The sequence below is a fragment of the Cygnus olor genome, chromosome 8 (genome assembly GCF_009769625.2).
Source record: "Cygnus olor isolate bCygOlo1 chromosome 8, bCygOlo1.pri.v2, whole genome shotgun sequence".
Lineage (NCBI taxonomy): Eukaryota > Metazoa > Chordata > Aves > Anseriformes > Anatidae > Cygnus > Cygnus olor.
In genome coordinates, this window is record NC_049176.1 from 16,216,672 (window position 1) to 16,240,320 (window position 23,649).

General features: G+C 45.9%; 1 protein-coding gene across 4 annotated transcripts in view; it reads left to right on the forward strand.

Annotated features, from left to right (window-relative positions):
- COLGALT2 (collagen beta(1-O)galactosyltransferase 2) overlaps window positions 1-23,649 on the forward strand; it is a 157,264-nt gene that overhangs the window by 122,563 nt on the left and 11,052 nt on the right. For 3 of the 4 annotated variants that reach the window (XM_040566471.1, XM_040566468.1, XM_040566470.1), the window contains 6 exons: window positions 8,916-9,026; window positions 10,544-10,661; window positions 11,440-11,574; window positions 15,327-15,531; window positions 21,800-21,919; window positions 22,395-22,471. In XM_040566471.1, the coding sequence (XP_040422405.1) occupies window positions 9,013-9,026; window positions 10,544-10,661; window positions 11,440-11,574; window positions 15,327-15,531; window positions 21,800-21,919; window positions 22,395-22,471 (669 nt within the window). In that variant the 5' untranslated portion in view covers window positions 8,916-9,012. Of the gene's footprint in view, window positions 1-1,207; window positions 1,232-8,915; window positions 9,027-10,543; window positions 10,662-11,439; window positions 11,575-15,326; window positions 15,532-21,799; window positions 21,920-22,394; window positions 22,472-23,649 lie in introns of those variants that run through there. The other variant, XM_040566472.1, reaches the window with a different exon arrangement.

A 23,649-nucleotide genomic window follows, 5' to 3' on the forward strand; every position in this document is an offset into this window, starting at 1 on the left:
CATTTTCATATGTGTACATTTATACACATCTGCGAATCATTCTCTCACTTAGGCTTGGAACATCACTGAAGGAATCACTGCTGTTGCCAGCAAAATCTGTTATCCACAATTTGCTGAGGGGCAAGGAGAATGAGTTAGAGGGGAGACACATTTGTTGCATTCTTGTACTGTGAGGTCCTGTTCTTGTACAGCTGCCCAGCCTGGAGAGCCTCACGGCTCTCGTGACTGGCTTTACACTCCCACCATTCCCTGCCACTGCTCCAGGCCCCAACTGCCTCTCCACTGGGAATTCACATATGAGGACCCAGCTCAAATGAGGGGGGGAAAAAAAAAAACAAAACAAACAAGAAGAATATAAACCATAAACAGAACAACAAAAAATCCAAGATCAAAAAACAAGGTATGCCGAAAAGCCTGTCCTTAATTAAGGAAAACCCTAGAACGTATGGTGATTCCGTGTAGAGCCAAAAGGTCTTACGAACACAGTTGAATTTTTAGCAACCTGATTAAATGCTTAAACAGTTCTTTGAATGTGGGCCTGAATGTTGAGTCCTTATTAATGAAGTGTTGTGAGCATAATTGTTCAAAATTTAGCAGTGGCAAGAAAAGTTTACATCTGTTCAGTCTCTGAACTGCATTGTTGTGAGCTGGCTTGGCTGGGTCCCAGGCTGTGTTATTATCTGATCCCACTGGTGTCAGAGGGACTTGAGGTATCTGTTGCAGGTTAATCGCTGCAAGGTAGAGCTGGCAGTCCACCGAGCAGTGCCACTGTCTACAAAGCAACAGAGCATTTCTAATGAAACAAAAATTAGCCGAGTCCCCTCGATGCTGAGTGAATGAGAGCCATACTTTTCTGTTAATGGGGCAGTATCTGAAAGGTGTAGTGAGTCCTGTTTGGCTCGCTGTACTGTTGAGAAGATCCTGCACAGGAGACTGTCGAAGTAGTTGATAGTAACAACTCCACTTTCTTCTCTTTGGTAGATAAAGATGTTTTCACAGCTGAAATGAAGCTTTAGAGTTGCCTAACTGGATGTTGAACATCTCTTTCCCTACACATGAAGTTGTACAAGAGGCAGTGGAAGCCACCTGCACTGGGGTGGGAGGGAGACTGCTTTTTCACTGGGTTTCCAAAGTGTTTTGCCTCAGTTTTGTTTTGAACGTTTTTTTCCTCCCCTTTAGGATCCATACCTTCTCTTCTGGTCTCTCTCAGCTGCACTGCCTCCTAGTCAAGGTAATTCATCTCTGCTTCACAGTGGAAATTGCCAGTTCAGTGGTTTTTGTATTTTTGAATTCATTTTCTAAGTCTGGCAGTAGTCAAACAAAAAGACAGGGAGAAATGACTCTTCTGTTACTTTATTTACCATTTGTTTTGGGAAATCTGTGTTCATATTTGTATTTGACTCGCATTAGGACTCTACTGCTGGATTTTGTTTCTTCAGTTACTTTTGGCAGGGCTGAATTCCCGCCCAGAATAAGCTCTGTCATCAGTCAGGGTAGCCTCTTTGACACTGAGCTCCGTTCTCTGCTCAGACCAGGGAGCTCTTTCTGAGCTGACAAAGGTGACTGGAAGCTGCAGTGGGCTTTTGCTGCAAGATCCAAACAAGTCGGAGACTCAACAAGTCTTACAAACTCAAGGACCTTGCTGTCTTCCCTAGCTCTGCTTTCCCTTTAGTTCAGCTTAAACCATTAAATTCATGCCCCCTGCTCCATTCTCCATGTGTGAACCATTGTAGCACCTCATTAGCAATGGCTACGGCTTGTTGAAGTTGCACAGCCTTTCTAATTCTGCAGGGTTTGAATTACAGGGTTATTTCCCAGGGCAGAAACCGTCATGAGCACGCAGAACCCTGCTGCAAGGGCTGTGCATTAAGGCCCTCTCAGAGCATCTCCTAGGCGGCTTTGGCCACAGCCTTCGGGCCTGTTGGCACGTGGCTCTGCTGGCTTGGAGCAAGCCATTCGGCAACGACACTTTGGTCTCTCAGGCTTCTCCAGAGACTAGCCAGATTCATGATGAGGGTTTGTGCTGGTGGGAGGTGGCTTCGTTATGGATGACCATAGAACTCCACGTTTCTTAATATGCTGGAAGGTGGCAGGCTAACTGGCCATGCCGGTCTTTAATCTAAGCAGAAAGAGAGCCATGCCTGAGATGTCACATTCCTCTCAGGCGAGTAATTGCCTGCAATGAAACAGAAGTAGGGGACCATGCCTCAAGACTTCCTCCAACAAGAAGGAAAGAAGAGTAACAGTCATAGGTGACTCACTTCTGAAGGGAACAGAAGGCCCCATATGTCAGCCGGACCCTACCCATACGGAAGTCTGCTGCCTCCCTGGGGCCCGGTCAGGGACGTTACCAGGAAACTTTCTGACCTTGTTCACCCCTCTGATTATTACCCCTGGCTGGCAGTGATGAAATATCAGAGAGAAGCCTGAAGGCTATCAAAAGGGACTTCAGGGGAGGGGACTGGGGTGGTTACTGGATGGAATGAGTGTGCAGGTGGTGTTTTCCTCTATCCCTTCAGTGGCTGGTGGGGGTATTGAGCAGACCTGGAAGGCCCAGCTGATCAATACATGGCTGAGAGGCTGGTGCTGTTGCAGGATTTTTATTTATTTTTTGATCATGGGGAGGTTTACTCAGCACCTGGCCTGATGGCTACTGGTGGGACCCACCTGTCCCAAAGGGGGAAACGAACTCTAGCTTGGGAGCTGGCAGGGCTCATTGAGAGGGCTTTAAATTAGGTACGAAGGAGGATGGGGGGAAATAAGACTCAATAGAGATGAGCCTGGGGGAGCAGTCTCAGGGTTAAGGGTGAGGGCAATGGCGTGACTCAAGCGCATCTACACCAATGCATGCAGCATGCGCAACAAACAGGAGGAGCTGGAAGCCATTGTGCAGCAGGCGAACTGTGACCTAGTCGCCATCACTGAAATGTGGTGGTGGGACCACTCCCATGACTGGAGTGCTGCAATGGATGGCTACAAGCTCTTCAGAAGGGACAGGAAGCTAAGGAGAGGCGGTGGTGTGGCTGTCTATATTAGAGCTTGTTTTGATGCCGTTGAGATTGGGGTTGGGAATGAAAAGGTTCCTGTGGATAAGGATCAGGGGGTTGGCCAACAAGGCAGACATCCTGATGGGGGTCTGATATAGACTGCCAGACCAGGATAAAGAGACAGATGAGATGTTCTATAAGCAGCTGGTAGAAATCGCTCAATTGCCAGAACTTGTCCTCATGGGCAACTTCAACTTCCCAGACGTGCTGGAAATACAATACAGCCCTGAGGAAGCAGCCTAGGAGGTGATAGGACTAGAGGGAATGGTCTCAAGTTGTGCCAGGGGAGGAAATGAGGAGACATCTCTTCTCAGAAAGAGTGGTCAGGCATTGGAATGGATTGCCCGGGGAAGTAGTGGAGTCACCATCCCTGGGGGTGTTCAAGGAAAGGTTGGACCTGGTGCTTAGGGACATGGTTTGGTGGGTGACATTGGTGGTAGGGTGATGGTTGGACCAGATGATCTTGGAGGTCTTTTCCAACCCTTATGATTCTATGACCACGGTGAACCTGCTTCCCATCCTTTCTCAGTGCTTCAGATGTGAGAGGCTATGGAGGGTGGGGCTCTGCAGCTGACAGAAGGGAACCTCCATCACTGTTTTGCTGCGTAACCTCTCTCTGAATGCTCGATTGCTTCTCTCTTCTGTATTACTTCACACTGGGATGGGCGGAGAACCCCATACCCTCAAGGTCTGCAGTCCTCAAAGCACTGAGGGGAAGGAGAGGGATCCTCATAGCTTCAATGTTTGCAAACCAGCTGCCTCTGGTCTTAACTCTGCTTTGTGGTGTACAGATTTTGAACGTGAAATACTTACCAGTGTTCAAAGTGCTTCTCCCCTAGCTGTTTGCCAGAGGGTAGAGTTGTTAATGTTAAGCTCAGTAGGAAAATTACTGCAAGCCTCTGGCTATGGAGTTTCCCAAAACTTGTGTCACAATGTGACCCATACTCTTGAGCCAGGGGCACAGTGTTGTTTTTGTCCTGTAGTACTTTTCCTCTAGTGATGGTGAAGGTTAAAAAAAAAAAAATTCTCTGACCCAGTGCCTGAGGTGTAAATAAACTGTAAATAGCTTGGGAGGGCACACTGGGATGTGAAGAAGTGAAAAAATGGTTATTTTTTTTTTTATTTTGGGGATGAAAATAGGAGAACCATCAGAGCCTAAATTACTCCCTCTTGTAAACATAGAGTTTGAAGAGACATCACCAGGCTAAAAATACAAGCAGTCTGTAAAAGGCACATTTTTCCTCATATGCTGCTACTCACATTTTACTTAATTAAAACAGTAGGCGCTTAATGTTGCGCTTACTTTTCCACTCTTTATGGTACTTGAGTTTTTTTGGGAGGGGCTACTTTGCTGCGTGTGGACAATGAGGGCTTGTGTCCATGGTAAGACTCCTGTTAAAAGCCAAAATAAATATTGAAGTGGTTATAGTTATGCCGACATATGCCCCTATATGAAAATTCTTCCTCAAACTTTTTTTTAACTTAACTTTTTATTGGAAATTGGTTTAAATCTGAGTGGAAAAGCTGCCATCTTACTTGAATAGAAGTGTTCATCTGGAGGTCTACTCTACCTTTACTACTCTTTTCTTATTCTGAAAAGTGCGGCAGGAGATTTTTATTTTTTTTTCTTGTCGTTCTGCCAGATTTTCCTGTTTACGTCACACAGGCTTTAGGTTGTAAATCCTACAGGAGGCCTTTTTTTTTTTTTTTTAAATCAAATTTGACTTATTTTTAATCAGCTCTTGAACATGCAGTTGCCTCTCTTTTAGTGCAAAGGTCACTGATGTAACTTGTCCATCTTTACTGAAATTCACTTTTAAAATCTTCAATTAGTAGTTGCAGGCAGAGTGCATTGGCTTTCAATTGAGTAGCCTGCAGGGAATCTCTTGAAATTCATCAAGTCCTGTTCCTGGGATGAAAGAACCCTTTGCAACGATGTGGGCTGGGGACTAGCTCTGCTGGGAGGCCTTGGGCTCTGTGGGCTATGGTGTACCCCTGAACATGTTCCAGTTGTGTGCCCTGCAGGCAAAGACCAGCTGCAGCCTGGGCGGGCTGAACAGAAGCACAACCAGGAGGTCAAGGGGAAGGATTGCTCCCCTTTTGCTAGATGTGATTGTTTGACCACATCTGCGACACTGTGTCTGGCTTCAAGCCCCCCATGATGCAAAAAAGGTGTTGACGGGTGTGAACAAGTCCAGCAGAGAGCCATGAAGATGGTGAGGGCTTGGAGGATGATTGGTAAGGATCGTACTCCTTCTTCCTTGCCAGCCAGCTCTGTATCTTCTCTTTCTCTGACTCTCTTGTAGCTCCTGCTTGGTCTCAACTGCACAGATGTTTCAAACACTTCCAGCACAGCTCTGCGATGCTTTCTTACCATTGATTTTTCACAAGGACAGACCCATCTTGTGGCCCTGTCTTGCTGTACTAGATGCAGCAAAGTGTTGGCTGCTCTCTCTGTGTCTCAGTCCTTCCTGACTGTCATCGCCTATGGAAAGGACAGCCAGTTTTCCAGAACTGGAGAGGTATGCTTTTCCAGAACCGGGGAGGTATGCACCATGGACAATAGGCCGGTGGTGGTGGTGATATCTACAGCAGAGAGGGCCTTAGTGTCATCAAAAGAGTGTAAGAATGAACAGGATCCAGCTGGTCCGTCCAACCAAGCCAGAGCACTGAAGCTTTGACTGTGATACTCAGCCACTTCAAGTCCTACGGATCATCCATTACAGAAGTGTTTATTGACAGAATATCCTGTTGAGCCTCTTACAGATTGAGAAGCTGTTGCTGCCAGTGGGAAGTCCTGCTCATATTTTTATTTGCCTGTTTTCCTCGTGTGGAAGTTGTCGTTAAAAATAAATAAATAAATATATTTGCTTGTTTTTCCCCATGCAGTGGTATTGCAAGCACCATAGTAGCTACTTTTTCTGGGGGACTAGGTGGACTATAGTGGCTCAGGTATTACAATAGCAGTAAGTGCTGATTTCTTTTCAAGTTAAATGTGAATTGTCCTGAAACTAATAGTAATAATTGCCTTTTCGAATGTGGGCAGGTTTTCTTTTCTTTGTTTCTTCCTTAAAGCTGGAAAAACAAACATTTGCCAAATTGCTAGTCATAGGGCATGTTTTATCTAGGGTGTGACAAACTTTATTGCCTTTGAGAACTCTGTGCTTAGAAATGCTGCTGGGTGGATAGCCCTGAAGGCAACAGTCCTTTATTTGTGTCAGAGCTTTTTCCCATCTGTTTCTTTGTAAAGGTCTTCTGGGCTGGGAATTTACCTTCTAGCTAACACCACCATTATGGCCTGGGCAGTGAAATGCCATTTTCCTTCTAGCAGTTCCCTTGTCGGCAGCTCTAGAGATTCCTCTGGGTTGCCATTCACATCTCACTTCTGGCTGGAGGCTGTGAGCTCTTGGGGTCTTCGGGGGACAGCTTAGTCAAGGACACGCTGCCCCACCAGGGGCAGGATGGAGAGTCCCAGCTGCATGTATAGTGCTGAATGAAGACAAATCTACAGGCCAAGACAGAGAAGCAGCCAGCACAATGCCAGGACTAACATGACTCACCCATCCACCCACCTTCCCCTTTTCCTCTCCAGGCTTTAGCAAACCCTCCACATCTCCCACCTCATCTTCTTTGAGCTAGAGAGACTGGGATGGGGTTTGCTGAGGGAAATGTGCACATGCTGAGCTGATTATTTTAAGGGACTAGCCTGGATGTGGCAAAAAGCATGGAGTGAGCTGGGCTCCATCATTCTTCAGGATGGCCCCTGTCATCTTCACTCGGTTTGCATGATGCCCGGTTGCTTTGTGGTCCCACTGTATAACAGGAGCTTCTTGATGCACTGCTGCTCCCATGATAGCCATGAACAGAAAGCCCTTTTCTCAGTTCTCTGTGGCATTTGAGGAATTTTGGAGCTGTTGTTCAGTGCCTGTGCAGCTGGAGTGTAGGAGGAAAGCAGAATAAGACCAATGAAGTGAGCAGTAGCTGTGGGACGCCCAAGCAAGTGTCCTCAGCCAGGGGTCTGAGTCAGTGATCCAAAATCCGTACAATACATGGGACAAGTTTGGGTAGTCTGTTCTACCCAGTCAGCAGTGACTGGCAGTTTTCATCTGGTTAAACATCCATGAAAACTAGATTTGCAGTGCGGTCTAAGTAAGATTTTGGTCAAAAGCAAATCCCACAGTTATAACTAAACCCAGCCTTCCTCTGTCAGGTGAGAACAGTTGATAGGAGCAAGAAACCAACATCCATTCACTTGCTGAACTTTCCTTATTTGTTTTAATAAACAGGAATCAATGTTCAATAAATAAGCTTCCTGTTCTTAAGTTATTGTGTTCTTCTGATTATAAATAAGCTTTAAATCTGAGTTCTTGGTTGTGTTTTTGAATTTAAACCAGTATTTGTACTCCCAAAGGAATATAAAGGGAGTGTGAATTCCCCCTGGAGTTTGCAGAGCTGTGGCTGAACCGGCTGTATCCTGCCATGGAGCTGTGCTTTCCTGCCTCCTGGCCAGGAAAAATGAGCAGCCCTTCAGCTAAAGGGAGTTAGCTGTGGGAGTGGCTGTGCCCGTGGGAGTAGCTGGATGTCCTGTGGCAGAGGTCCCAGTCCCCAGGAAGCGCATACTGGGAGGGAGCAGCTGGGAAGTGACTAGGCTCGCTCCCCCTGTAACCCTGAGGCTCCCAGGCAGAGATGAGCTTGTGGTTCCTAGGGCTCCTTTCCACGTGATGACCCTCAGGGATGTGTCTCTGAGCATCCTGTTTGGTTTGTGAAGCTATACTACCTTTCTACCTACTACTATCCTTTGGATGCTGCTTTCTGGGAGGGTGCAGAGGCTAGAGGGTAAGCAGGCAGGTTTCTCCTATCCCATAGTTTGAGATGGAGTGCTGTTACTGGCTTTTAACATGGTGTCTGCACAAAGCTCCTCTGGGTGTTTTGTACAAATTCATGACCTCTGTGTCGCAGTAGGAAAGCGAGATATCTCTGAGCCTCAGCGTTGCTGCTTGCTGGCTATAGCTGGGGGTGAAGGTCCTGATCCTGCTGTACATCAGATCAGGCATTCCTGCCTTCCCCCACCACCTCCGCGTCAGCTTGACCACCCAGGGGACAGTTGTGAGGGGCTGGGCAGGTTGCAGACCGGAGGCAAGTGGATTTCTAGGTCATCATTCCCTGTGCTGCTGAGCATCAGGCAAGGCATTCCTTCTCCTCACTTGCTGTGTGTCTCAGCAGGGGCTCCTCTCGGTGTTTCAGCAGAGCCTCCATCTTGACAAGAGTGATTCCTGAGGTGGGAGGCAGCAGAGCATGCCATGCAGCTTAAGTGGTGTACTTGCAGGGCAGTACAGCATGCAGAGTAAAATCCTGGGGCTTCCAAAGTTGTGACCTTTGTGGCTGGCTCACCACGGGCCATTCATTCATCATGCGATGCCATCCTATCTTTTCCAGAGGATGAACTGAATGCAGTTGAAGGGATGTGATCCTGACAGTCAGCAAGGGGAGTTCAGCACGTGGGCATTACCAGCAGAGTTCAGACCTGTGCCAGCTTAATGACAAAGCAGCTGTGGTTCCAGGGAGGCAGGGGACCAGTGAGAGCGGAGCGGTGTGCAAGGTTGCCTTCATCAAGGGAGTGTTTTTGCGGGAGTGGGGCTCTGCTGTGTGCCTTAACATCTGTGGAGCTGCAACGAGTTTTACCGGGAGCTGGATGTGCTTGTAAGGTTCTTTCTCTGTTCAACTCATTTACCACCTGGGAAAAGGTTGTGAGCATAACCTTCCTTGTACCATCCTAGACCACTGCAAACAGGCAGACTCAGGGATTTAACTACCCTTCATGCCTAAATCTTGTATGAACAGTGGTATTCGTGTTTTTTATTTTTCTAGGGCGGCCACTGACCACAATGCTGATAACACCACAGCAATCCTTAGAGAGTGGCTGAAGAATGTGCAGAACCTCTACCATGATGTGGAGTGGAGGCCAATGGAAGACCCACAGTGAGTACTGCAGTGAGGGGCTGGCTGAAGCTGTTTAAACTATATATCAAATTTTGTAGGTTTTTTCTTTTTTTCTTTTTTCTTTTTTTTTTTTTGATGGGGTCTGTTCTATTGAAACTGTGTTCTGGTGGAACACATAAAAAGGTCTTTGATTTCAGTGAAGCAATTCATGCAGAACTTTGGAGAAAAAAGCATTTTCCATTCAGTTATACAGTATCTGCAGTTGCTCGCTTTGCATGGTAAAGAAATCACATCAAAAGCTACAGGGATTAAAAACTGCTATTCTTTATCTGCAAGGGAGCAGAGAAATCATAGCCTATTCCCATAGTTTCTGTGAAAGTTCTGTCCCTGGCATCAAACACTCAATAAATTCTGAGCCAGGGAACTATGTTTAATTCAGCATATTATGCCTTTGCATATGACTTGCAGGATTATTCCTCTGAAATATACTGTTAGGTTTAAAGACAATCCTCTTTCAGGGAATTAAGGATTACACCTACTTAAATACATGATTTTGAAGTAAAAGAAACGTGTTTAGGTTTTTATTATTAAGATCAGCTGTTCCTTGGTCTTGTTCTATTTTCTATTTATTCTATTTATATTATTATTTATTATACTTTCCCTTTGGTTTAAGCTTGCTTTTACTTCCAAGGTCTTTAGTGTGGTGGTGTGACGTTTGTTGTGCAAACCTACAGGAACTGGTTGTTTTACTGATTTTTTTTTTTTATTTTTTTTTAATCCTTGCATTGGAATTGATGTTTCCTAATCTTGTCGATTTTTTTTTTTTTTTTAAGTTCTGTAAAAAAAAATTTCTGAAATTCTTAGCTCCTTCAGTAGCTTATGCTGGCACTGTTTCAAAGCCATGAATTATATCTCACATAAGGATCTGTCCCTAAGTTTCCTTCCATTTCTGTTGCAAAGATTGTGCTTTTGGATCTGATCCTGAAAACAGAGACATTCACATAACTTTGTTCCCATGATTGGGCCCCTGGGCTTGGGTGTTGGGTGTTTGTTGGTTTAAGAGGTGTTACCAGAATGTGTTAACAGTTACAAATAATACCCAGAGCCTGAGAGAATCTGAAGTGCTCTTCATATTCACATCCTCAGCTGTGTTGATTCTGCTGTCTTTATAGACTTAAAGCCTAGCAGAGGAGCGAGACTTTCTACCAGAGGGTCAGATGAGGTAAATTAGCTTCAGTTCATTTTAGGAGGGTAACCTCTGCTTACCTCAGGTGAGGGTGTGCCTGCTGCAGGAGAAACTGCTGGTGTTGATAGTGCAATTTTGCTTGTGGCCACTTGGTCAGCAGGAAATGCTGTAATGCTGCTTGTTTTCTGCTGTCTTGTGTACACATGCCAGCGTGAAACTTGGAATCATTTTCCCTCAGAACCACTTTTTGTTTGTTTGTTTTGTTTTGTTTTTACCTCTCCTGAGTTGCCTGAGGTGACTCTGATGCTGCTTTTCTTTTTCACAGAAGGCAGCAAGGGAACTAGACTTTTTTGATTGCTTTCTCTGCTAGGTCTTACCCAGAAGAAATTGGGCCAAAGCATTGGCCAAGCTCCCGGTTCACCCATGTGATGAAACTCCGACAGGCTGCCCTGCGTGCTGCGCGAGAGAAGTGGTCAGACTACATCCTGGTAAATACAGTGTTTGATTTATTAACTGTCCTCAGGCAAAAGCTTTTCAGGTAGTCAGTCACTCTGATACTTGGGGCTGTCTGAAGGTTTCCTCTCCACGTAAAGTAAAAGCTCTATGCAGTGAGATGCCTTGTATCATTTCATGTTCTGATGAGCAAGAGTTTGCAGTTAGAGGGACAAGTCCCTGGGTAAGCCAAAGGCTTTATCCACAGGGTTAGGGGTGCAGGCTAAGCTGTGTTTGTCAGGATTGAATATAGTCTGCGTGGTGGGTAAGTACCTGCAAAGAGTCCCACAGACTGAAACATTGCCTGCTTCTGGTGAAATGTAGGGGGAATAGATGAGCAGAACAGCTGTGGAAAGATGTGTGCCTTTTGGTCACAACAGCAGCAGTTAATGGTGGTGTTTCTGCAGCCTCTGAAGAAGGTGAGGGTGTGGGGCCTGTTTTTTCAAGAGTTCTTCCTGATCCTCTTCACAGAATAGACTGAGCTGACTTTTCAGCATTGTTATTTTCCCTTGCATCTCCCGTGCCCTCTGCTGGAGTAGTTCTGTGGAGTCCTCTGAGAGCTCCACATCTTTTCCCATCCCATATTTCTGTCACAGGGGCAGCTACTCCTGTGTTTACCTATAACAGACGTACTGTGGTATAAAAACCACCAGCTCAGTGGTTTTTGCCAATACCTCATGCCTCTGGTCACCTAATTCCCAAGAAAATGTCATGGGAAGCATATTGTTTCATCTAATAACAAATTTCTTTTTCTCTTCCCCTCTTCTTCTTTAGTTTGTTGATACAGATAATTTACTGACCAACCCACAAACCCTGAACCTGATGATAGCAGAGAACAAGACATTGGTGGCACCAATGCTCGAGTCTCGCTCTCTCTATTCTAACTTCTGGTGTGGCATCACCCCCCAGGCAAGTGACCTCGTGAATGGTGATAGGTGACGGTGTAAGCTGTGCTTTCAGAGGCTCCTGTGCTGTGTCTGTGAAGCAGTGGGCATAGTTTCTGTTTTGTAGAATTTACCACCTGTGTTTGTAATATAGACTGCTCCCTCTTCTGAAAAGCAGCTGCTGTTGCTATGAGGCATGTCATGAGGATAGTGGTGTCACACAGTCATCTAAGCTTGCACCTCTCTCAGTGGTGGGATCCAAACCTTGGGTGTGGGTATCTTTGGGAAAGGACCGTACGTTTATGGGGGGTCTGGGAATACAGGTAGAGGGGACACTGCAGTCTATAACTGTTTTTCACGCTTTGTTTTCTAACTGAGCTGTATGTATGAGCAAAGCAATACATGTTCTGCATTGGGTGTGCAGACAAGCTTGCCTCCTCCTCTGAGATTCCTCACTTTTAAAAAGCCGTATCTGGAGGAAGCTGAGCTTGATCTGAGTGATGTTGTTCCTAACCAAAAGTCTGGGGATGTGATACAATCACACTAATTATGTTTAAAAAAAAAAAAAAAGAAAAGAAAAAAGCCATGATACCCACAATCGCACCAGTATTTATATGAGGTGGTTCCATATGTTTGTGTAATGGCCTTAAAACTCTTGGTACATAATTTTAGACCAGCTTTCCTGTATATTGATGCTAATCTGAGAGGAATATGCTTTTCTTACTACAGCTCCCTTTTTTATATAGGTTATTTTTCTCACATGTGAACAAGATTTATGTGGTGGACCAACACCCTTTGCTTTGAATGGAGTATGTATGTGCTGAAGTGCATATGTAAAGGACAGAAGTGCCTAGCCTAGAAATTAGAGTTTTGTGTTACCTTTTCAAATCACATGTACTACATGAAGAATAAGATACAAAAATGTGTTAGTAGAAATAGCATTCTTTCTTTAGAGACAGAATGAGGTAAAGCTGTCACCTGTAAGTTGCTTGTGCAGTATTGTGGTGGGCTGACTACAGCTGGCAGGAAAGTCCCCCTCCAGTCACTCCCCCCAGGTCAGGGTGGAGAAGAGAACTGGAGGGGCAAAAGTGGGGGGAATAAAACATGGGTTGAGATACAGACAGTTTTATAAGTGGCGAAGGAAATAAAACAAACGATACACAAACAGTAACTCACCACCAGCAAAACAGTGCCCAGCCGGTCCCTGAGCAATTTTGGATAAACTTCGGAAAATCTCCCCCCTGGGAGATTTTTTCCAAAGCACACATCAGTGCGCTGTCAACGTTGGTGCGCTGTCAACGTTGGTTTGGTCACCAGTTTAAAACATAGCAGCATATGGGCTTCTGTGAAGAAAATAATCTGCATCCCAGTCAAACCCAGTACAGTCACCTTGTTTATAAAAGGATTTTAGTAAGAGAATCAGTTATATAGAGGGGCAGATCTATCACCACAGTCATTTTAATTTTTTTTTTCCTACTGTTTTCTTTTGCAATGTTTTTGACTAAGCTCTAGATGGGCTTTCCAAGACATTGAAGCTGAGATAAGGAATGCAGTTAGTGATTTTTTTCTCCCAGGCCACAGGTAAACCTCAATAATGAGATGATTTCTTTGATCTGTTCTCCAGTCGGCTGCCATCATATATTTTGTCATGTTTTGGGGAGATGGGATCTGTGTATCTCCTAACCTAGTGAGATTTTTTTCTGCTCATGTTTGCCCTGGAAAGTTTCAGGATTTGCATTTTCCTTCCATCCCCAAATTTTGTCTTTCCTTCATTGTAAATACAATAGACAAATGTGCTTAAGCCTGAGCTGCAGATATATCTTTAAACAACCCTGGGGCATGTGAATATGAGTACTTCAGAGGGGCTCCACAGTCCTAACCTTCCCTTTCCTCTTGCTTTATTCTGGAGAGCTAGTTGGATACTAATTGTCATTATTGCTGGAATGAAGCACACTCCCCTCTTGCATTTACCTGATGTAAAACATAATTGTTTCTGGTGTTACAAGCAAAGTGAAAACATAGCAACTGTTCTGTAAATCAGAAAATGGGTTGCTTGCGTTGCTTGTACAATATGTAAATCAGCTTTGCTTCACAGACTGAAGTGGATCCCTGCCTGTGTACACCAGCCTCAGCCCTGGCCCCTAGTGTCACCTGTTCAGTAGTAAGTTTCCATCAATTAGCATTAGCTAATTGAATTAGCTGCAAAGAGAAGAAGGGGAAAAAAAGTAGCAACAAAAGCATCTTGCAGAATTTGAGGAGAAAAAGCTGCTCAAATGAAAAAGAAAGTTCCCCCTTTTATTCTTATTCTTATTCTTAGTTGCTGCTGGCTTGCTTCTGTGCTTGCAGTCCCACATCTTCGCTCTTCTCTCTCAGCCTTGCTGTCCCTGGAGAGCTGTGGAGGGAATAACAGCTGGAACACGCCCTGCAACATGGCCTGCAGCACTGAGCAACAACAAGCCAAACCCAGCTCCAGACAGCTTGATGTTTAGTTGTCATGAAGCTAACCTTAAGAAAGCAGGGCAACAGTGCTGACAAGTTGGAGTCTTTCTTGATTACACATGATTTACAATCAGTAAAAAGCCCTAAAAGCCCTAAAACCCTGTAGTCAGTGATTGGAGGAAGAAAGGTCAGTTTCCAGCATCTTTTACCAGTGGACAGTCTCCAATGTCTGTTAAAGGTTCAGTGTCTTAATCTTTCCTTCGGTGAGAATGCTAGTAAGGTCTGTACCTGCTCACTTTTCAAATCAGGCTGGCTGTGTTTGAGATATCTGGTCCTCACAATGTGGTCAGAAGGTATTTGAATGGGAGACGGGGGACCACAGATGCATAAACAAACAGATGCACCACTCTCCTACACAATACCAGGGTAAAGTGGTTTTGCAGCAATCTGCTTGGCTGCTGTTTCTAGAATCCTCATGGAAAATGTAACGTAGAAATAACATCAACTTATTTTAGTGACTCATCATTTCTGTAAAGACCAGTGTCTACTCTGGATTCAACTGTCAGACGTGTTCAGATGTCTGACTGGTGCCTTAGGACTTTCTTTCTGAAGGAATTCTGTGTATTTATTTCCAAAACTGATAGCTTTAGATGTATTGCACCTGCAAAACCAGCTGTGAGCTGCATGCTATGGGTGATGCACCCACAGGGCTGGAAGGCTAGCAAAGCTTGTGGGTACAGAGAAAGGAGCTGACTGAAGTGCCTCCCCCAGAATGACTCTGTGGGGAGAGCTCAGGAGTTGGTATTAAACCTGTTTGCCTTGGGATGGAGGAAGCAGGGATTATTACACAGCTGATGGAGACACAGATGTTTTCTTCCCAGAAGTCAAGTAAATGTTTTTTGAAGTCATGGTCAGAAATAATTTGTAGGTCCTGTTTTGAGAGACTATGAATGCCCTTTGTGTGTGTTGAACATGGGGGATGCCACACATGCTCAGCAGCCTCCAGGATCAGACCTGAGAGTCTGAGTACAAAAAATGTTTTTGGAGAGCTGGGGTAAAATAGTCCCAGGTTTGAAGCTCTATTGCAAGGTGATTTTGCAGTGGAAAGGCTCGGATTTCCGTTAACTACTAAAAGACAGGGTCAAGCTTTACCTTCTGAGATGGGAATTCTTTATAAATACTTGACTGAGAGCCCTTTTCAAATGGGGTATACTTCAAAATCTGAGAATTGGGCACTGATTCATCCCTGCTGGGGAGGGCTAACGGTGAGAGCTTTTGCTAGGGAGCATCTATGAAACAAATCCCTTGTAACAAGCAGCCTGCTCATTGTGTTTGCAGGGCTATTACAAAAGGACCCTGGATTATCCCCTGATTCGGGAATGGAAGAGGACAGGCTGTTTTGCTGTCCCAATGATTCATTCCACATTCCTCATTGACTTGAGGAAAGAGGCCTCTACCAAGCTGATGTTCTACCCGCCCCACCAGGACTACACCTGGAGCTTTGATGATATCATGGTCTTTGCCTTCTCCAGTCGCCAAGCAGGTATGTCTGGAACCTTTGCTGGGGAGGATTCACTAGTAGACATGCAGATCTCTGCTTGGAGTTTAGAGGCCAAAAGCCATGTGTTGACTTCAGTGGTGAGTCTGTACCCTGTTCCTTTGCTCTTTTGAATCTACTCAAGGATAACCAACAAGTGATTGGCAATGCAGTGTCAAACCACAGCTAGTTTCAAAGGCCATGGGAGCAACTCTTGGGATGGGGGAAGTGTTTCGGAGTCTAAATATGTGGCATCTGTCCTTGATTTGTGTTGCAGCAAGGCGGTAGAGAACACAGGTGAATGCTGTGAAAGTGGAAGTCTGTTGGTAAGGTATCTAAAGTCACCACTTCAGGAGACTCCTGAGGAAGGGAGACTTGGCAAGAGACTCTCTAGATGTAGCAGTCATTGTGGAAAACAAACAAAAAAACCAAGTTGCTTACCCACAGTGCTCATGAGGCCTTGGTTCATGGCAGCTCAGCAGTTGTACATGAGTTGTTGGATTTTTTTGTCTTAAAGCAAAGCCAGTGCAACTTTCAGGCTGTGTTGAGAGGAAATCATAGCCAGGCAAGGGTGGGTTGGAGCTGATTCGTCAGTAGTAAAATCTTTGCATAGTTGGCACTGTTCCTTTGGTATATGAGGAGAACCAGTCAAGCGCTGAGCTGTCTTGAAACCCTTGGAGCACAGTGGAGAGAGAGTGTGCACCACTCTGGCTGATACTGGGGTCTTTGATGGTGGGAGGATGTCAGCTGGACCTGAAATACAGGAGTCCTTTTAGGCTAAGCCACAACCTTGGTGTCCTCATCCCTGTTCAGGAATGGCTGTTGGTGTTAGCAAAGAGCTCCAAGTGTCTCAGAGGAAATGTTGTGTCTCTAAAATGCAAGATGCTACTGCTGCTTGTACTTGTGGTGAGGATGTTAAGTCCCATTTATTCTCGGAGAATGGATCTGATGAGTATTCTGCCTCCAGCAATATCCTGGGTAGCAGCAGGCCTATATGTAGCAGTGTCAGATCTGAGGGTTGCTCCTGGAAAGCCTATGTCTTTAAAGGCTATTTGTATTTTTCTTTGCCCTGTTGTGTTGGAAGGAGAAAGTTTAAGGCTTTATAAGATAAAAGGGACTGAAGAAACTTCAGCAGCACCAGTGAAATGCACTTCTATCCAGAGCTTCATGACTAGTTTTGCTGGCTTGCTGAGGTGAAATAGTATTGTCAGTCCTCTCCCTCATCACAGCATGGGGCTTTAAAAAGGAGAAAAGTTGTTTGTGGGTCCTCTGAGTGATGGGCATGCAGTTGGTGTTACCTTTGTTTATTTATTTATTTTGCAAAAGAGGCAAAGTTACGGTGAGGAGGAAGGGCTGTTCTTGTGGGACAGACAAGTGGAGAGAGTGAAGAAGAATAGCGTGTTGTTGGTAGTGACCTCTGAAGAACAGACAGGGTGAGCAGGCCACTTTTCCCACCAGCACAGCATCCACCAGCTGTTTACAGCTTTTCTTTTAGTGATCCTTTTGGTTTGAAGCTCTTGACAGCACTGCAAAAGATGGTGTTGTCTTGGCAGACTAAGCAGGGTTTTTTAAAACTTAGCTAAAAGGGTATGAGGGGCTTAAAGTGAGAAAGGCAAATGATAGAGGAGTGGCAGCAAGAGCTGAAATTACAACCCTTGGGAGACAGAAGAAGATAGGGGAGGTGAGAGTTAAACCTGCAGGGCCTTTGGAGCCCTGATGTTGAGAGTCAGGACTTCAGTACCTTGGCTCCAGAGAAGTCTGAATAGCAAAGCGGGCTCCTTCAGATCTACCTGCCCTACTTGTTCCCTCTGACAGGTTTCCCAGAGATGCACCATCCAATGAGAGTGGTAACTGCATTGCAGTAGCTCCAGCTGTTTAAGAAATATTTCAGGGATTCAAACCCATCATTTTTTCCTTTGATTCTAGAACATTTTAATTTTTTCCAGTACTGACCCATGACATGAAAGCCAGTGCTTTGGTATTCTGGCCCGTCAGTCTGTTCAGATTGTTGGCTTTTGTCCTGGGCTGAGTTTTGAACCCTGGATAAAAGGATAACATCCAAGTTCAGAAATGTGCAAAATGTATGGACTTTGAGGCAAATTTCTCTTTGGAGGAATTTCACTTACTTGACTAAAGTCACAGTGATGTTGGGTTTTGTCCAGCCCAACTACTACACTTAACACCACATATCAAACCAGCAGTTTTCAGCAGTGAATCTATTGCTTGACACAGCTGTTCCATGATGCTCCAGAGAGACTGTCCCACTTTTGCTGGGAGGACGTGGCCCTTAATGAGACTACTGACTTGCAACAAAGCTCAGTGCAGGTGTTTTGTTGAGTGATGGGCCTGCATACTGAGAATAAGAGACAATAAGAGATCTTTCTCTTCTTGCTTTCTTCTTCCTGCAAAGGTGTGAGGGGCACAGCTGAGAACAGAGGGAGGTTGACATTGTAGAGCTGCTTGCACTTGCAAGATATCATTTTGTCAGCCATATCTCCTGAGCTTCCTTTCAGGCTCTGAAGACCTAAAGCCAGCCAGCAGGAAGGTCCAGTTACAGGGGTGGGGGGGAAATTTAGGTTGCCTGAGTATGGCTGTGGGTTTGGTCACTGCCTCACATAGGCTAATACAAGTATCTATGGCTTTTCTGTCCCTTGTAGCAGTAGTTGTTTTTATTAGAAAAACAGAGCTGGAGAGTGAGTCCCCCTCCCTGTTTTAAGGCAGTTTTACTATTTTGAAGTAGCCTTTATCCCAGAAGGAACAGAAATATTGGTATGAGTCTACACAGATTAACTGTGTTTAAGCCAGCGGAAGATAAGAACAGAGATCAGTGAGCCAGATAAGATGAGTTGATTAGATCAGTGCCAAATCCATTAATGTCAGCAGGTCATACTTTTTTATTCTGCCATTTACCTAAACTACAGCTGACAGCTGAATGTGTTTTGGCAAGTAGTGCAGCCAGCAATTTACTTGCAGAACTTAAAATGGTGTAAACATTAGAGTTGTAATGCAGACAGTTCTGCTCTGCTAAAAATACCAGGGATTAAGGGGACCAATACATGAAAGCATCAATACACCAGGTAGTGTCTGCTTTTCATTTATTTTCTACAGAGAGGGGAGTGGTTGTGCTTGCTTCATTAAATAGGGGAGAAAATGCAGAAAAGCTTCCAGGTTTGAATTTATTTATTTATTTTAAATCTGCTTGGCCAGTTGAATGGGCTTTAGCAGCTTTAAGATGGTGGTTAATTAATAAAGGACCTTGCCAGAGCTCGGTGCTGATCATGCGTTGCTGGGACATTCCCGATGAAGAAGCTTAGCAGTGGGTGGGTCTCTCCCTTGCAAAGGGCTCTGCTCTGAGAATCATAGAATCATTAAGGTTGGAAAAGACCTCCAAGATGATCTGGTCCAACCATCACCCTACCACTATCACCCACCTTTCCTTAAACACCCCCAGGGACGGTGACTCCACCACCTCCCTGGGCAACCCGTTCCAATGCCTGACCACTCTTTCTGAGAAGAAATGTCTCCTCATTTCCAACCTGAACTTCCCCTGGCACAACTTGAGGCCATTCCCTCTAGTCCTATCACTAGTTACCTGTGAGAAGAAGCCAACCCCCAGCTCCCCACACCTTCCTTTCAGGGAGTTGCATAGAGCAATGAGGTCTTCCCCGAGCCTCCTCTTCCCCAGACTAAACAACCCCAGTTCCCTCAGCCACTCCTCACAGGACTTGTGTTCCAGGCCCTTCTCTAGACACACTCCAGGGCCTCGATGTCCTTGTAGTGAGGGGCCCAAAACTGAACACAGTACTCGAGGTGCGGCCTCACCAGAGCTGAGTACAGGGGAACAATCACCTCCCTAGCCCTGCTGGCTGCACTGTTCCTGATACCAGCCAGGATGCCGCTGGCCTTCTTGGCCACCTGGGCACACTGCCAGCTCATGTTCAGGCGAGCATCAATCAGCACCCCCAGATCCTTTTCCTCTGCACAGCTTTCCAGCCACTCTCCCCCAAGCCTGTAGCACTGCTGCATGGGGTGGTTCTGGCCAAAGTGCAGGACCCAGCACTTAGCCATGTTGAACCTCATCCCATTGGCCTCTGCCCATTGATCCAACCTGTCCAGGTCCCTGTGCAGGTCCTTCCTACCCTCCAGCAGATCGATGCTTCCCCTCAACTTGGTGTCATCTGCAAACTTACTGAGGGTGCACTCAATTCCCTCATCCAAGTCATCAATAAGTATATTAAAGAGGATGCGCCCCAACACCGACACCTGAGGAACACCACTTGTGACCGGTCGTCAGCTGGATTTCACTCTCTTTGTTGGATATCTTCAGATTCAGCTCCTTGAGCAAGCAGTTGTGAAAGCTTTCAGGTAGAAGGAAATGACGTTATCACTTTTTTTGAAAGTATCTTTCCTCCTCACTGGTACCTCTCTGTATGATTTTCCTCTCATCTTCAGGCCACTCTAAAAAGTATTCCTAGAGAGGAGAGTACTATGGTGGCAGACTTGACATTTCCAAGATGGTTATCAAACATAGTCCTCAGAGTTCTTTGCCAACACGGGTGAAAGTATCTTGTTTTTATGTTCTAGCCGAAGCAAGCAGAAGCTGGAAGATATATGACTGCAAAACTCAGACTGAATTCCTTGCTAAGCTAGTAACAAACCCTGTAGCTATACTGATACCTTGGGCTTTGCAACTTCATCCTGTATGATTCCAGGCAGGGCCTCCTCTCACCACAGAGAGATGGGGTGTCCAATAGGACTACTTCCCTTTCACCTGAACCCCTTCACCCTGTGCAGGTTTGTAACAAATGCAGCCCTCCTGTGTTTCAAGGGGGAGTCCTGCCCACTCATGAGTGGAAATGCCTTCATCCTGAGCTTTGAATCCTGCATGCTTTTCCTGTCTTTGAGACCTATTTTCCCACTCCTGGTTTGGAGGCTGTTGCTGAGCCCTGGATCTGTGCAGGGAGAGAGGCTCCATGCCATGTGTTCACTGTTGCTTCTCCTTTAGCACATCTGCAGTCGGAAGCCCATTTGACTTCTGTGCCAGCCATTTTATCACTTGAGGCTGGCTTACTCAGAGGTTGATAGCCAGTTCCAGTACCCTGCTTCTGGCTCTGGGTCTGTGAGGGGATTGTGATAGGTGGGGTACCGGGTGTGAGCAGTGCAGTTGTGGTTTTGGGGATGGGGGTTTCTGTGGTACTCTCCAACTTTCTACAGTAGTCCTACAGTTTATCAGTCACTGCTTTTGCTAAAGGCCAGTTCTGCCCTCTGCTGTAGGATTGCTTTTATACTGTGAAGGCGACGGCCAGAAGAGACCCTTTCTCTGGTCTAAGATGTGGGTTCCCAGTCTCTCCTAGGAGAAAACTGATTGCAGTTAAAAACCCTTGCTGTTAGGGAGCAAGTAGAAATTGTTTACATAGGAGAGGCCAGTTGCTGTCATACAGTACAACAGAAAATGGCACAGTGATTTTTATTGACTCATGAAATATCCCAAGTTGGAAGGGACCCATAAGGGTTGTTGAGTCCAACTCCTGCCTCCATGCAGGACCACCCAAAAACCAGATGCTGTGTCTGAGAGCATTGTCCAAACACTCATTGAACTCCAGCAGGCTCAGTGCCATGACCACTGCCCTGGGGAGCCTGTTCCAGTGCCTGACCACCTCTGGGTGCAGAACCTTTCCCTAACACCCAGCCTGACCCTCCCCTGTCCCAGCTCCATGCCGTTCCCTCGGGTCCTGTCGCTGTCCCCAGAGAGCAGAGCTCAGCGCCTGCCCCTCCGCTCCCCTCATGAGGGAGCTGCAGGCCACCATGAGGCCTGCCCTCAGCCTGCTCTGCTCCTTTGGACACTCATAGCTCTATGTCCTTTTTATGTTGTGGTGCCCAAAGCTGCACCCAGTGCTCGAGGTGAGGCCGCCCCAGGCAGAGCAGAGCAGAGCATCCCTCCCTCGGCCAGATGGCAGGGCCGTGCCTGAGGCACTCCAGGGCACGGTTGGCCCTTTGGCTGCCAGGGCCCGCTGCTGGCTCATGATCAGCTTGACATCGACCAGAACCCCCCAGATCCCTTTCTGTAGGGCTGCTCTCCTGCCTCTCGTCCCCCATCTGTACGTACAGCTGGGGTTGCTCCATCCCAGGTGCAGAATGTTTTTGAATTGTTTGCTGATGAAGCAGAACCTGTTGAGATTGAGGTCCAGGCATAGGTTTGGTTATATATCAACAGAGCAGTGAAATCTGCTGACAAAAGACTTGACTCTATTTTCTGTTTTTCTGTGATCCTCAGGAATTCAGATGTACATCTGCAACCGTGAGCACTATGGTTTCCTTCCCATGCCCCTGAAATCACATCAGACGCTGCAAGAAGAAACTGAGAACTTTGTGCACACGTTAATTGAAGCTATGAGTAAGTCGCTGTGCCCTGCTGTGATGGAGCTCCCTAGTTATTGATGGTAGAGCTCTCCTGCCAGTGGCCCAGCTCTTCCCCTTGGGAGTCTGAGAGAATTTGCATCCTGATCTGTTCTCACACAGTTTTGATATGCAGGTTTTCCGATTTCCACAGCTTTTCTACGTAAAGGTGTAATCATGGCTGGGTCAACTCTGTTCACAAAACCCCTCAACTTCCCCAGATCAATTGTAAAATTGCATCTTTAATGGGGAAAGGATGCTGCAGAACCTCGTCTTTATCATGAGGTCTGTTTGGCACATGGGTGCTCCCTTCTGCTGTGCAGTGTGGATGCTTTCTGCTGCACCCACTGCTGCCCTGACTGCACATCCCAGCTCCCGGGGCTTTAGGCCCAGTGATGAAGACATATGCAGATACATTATATCAATTAAGCGTATACATCAAAGTGATGGTTGGGATTTCTCCTCTCTTACAGTTGACCGTCCTCCCATTGAACCTTCTCAGTATGTCTCTGTTCCTCCAAAGCACCCTGACAAGATGGGATTTGATGAAGTAAGAAACTTAATTTGCTGTCCTTGTCTTCCCATTCATTACTTAGAGGACCCGGGTTCTCCAGGTAGCTGAGCTTCCAGATGTTTCTCTTGGAGTATATTATCTTTTCACACAATTAGTTCTTTCCCAATTATTCATTTTTGGAGTTAAACTTAATGCAAGGAGAAAGCTATCCTTAGCTATTCTTATCTGGGGGAGAAGTTCTGTTGAGCACACATGAGGCCAGCCAGGTCTGTGAGCACTTACCACCCGCTGCATGGCTTCTGATTAAAAGTGCTGGTTTGTGTGCAAGGGCAGTGCCCAGCAAATCTTTGGGATTCATGTCTGTTAATGGTGTGGATGTTTAAATCCAGACAAAAGGAGATGGCAGAACCGAGGGTGAAAAGCAGGTTACTACCTCCACATTTCTTGTCCTGTTTCTTCTAAATCTGACTCTACAGAGCAGCTTCGCAGTCCCTTCATTCTGTGATAGAAAATGGTCTTTTAGGAAAGCTCTCCTGCTCTGAAGTGACAGAGGAGAATGATTTCTGTAACCTGAGAGAGACATTATAGAGCCCAGAGCAGCTGAGGGAGACAGGCCTTGAGCTAGGCTCTAGCCCAAGCTGGGTATGTCCATGAGAGATGAAGATCACTCATGTGGCCACCTTACTGTGGCATCTGTCCCCCTGTTGTGTTTAATTGCCACATTTTTCTGCTACAGCCTTAAGTAAAAAATATCTAGAAAGATCGTTGCTGATGCTGGTAGTGCCCCAAGACCTTGCAGAAATTCCTCTCACATCTCTTTCTCACATTGTGGAGAGAGTAGGCATTGAGGGGAGAGGGCTGGAGAGGGATCTGCTGTGCTAGTGATTAGCTAGTGTCCGTGTTTTTCAGAGCCGTAACCCCCTTGTGTATACAGCTGCCAGGGTTGCAGTGGCACCGTGACTGAGGGAATTGTGGTGATCAGGGGAGCCTTTGTTTTTTCGTTGCTTATTTTGCTACATCTGTTTATACAACTTGTATAGTAAAGTCTGAACCTGATTTGGCTATGTGTGTTTGAGTGTCTGTGTTTAGAACACAGCTGGCATAGTTTTTTTCCATGTTGTCCTTTGTGGCTGCACTTTATTTATCCAATGTATTATTTTTGCATTTGTACTGGGCTGGAATTTGATCTGCTTCTTACTGGGATGAGGTTTTGC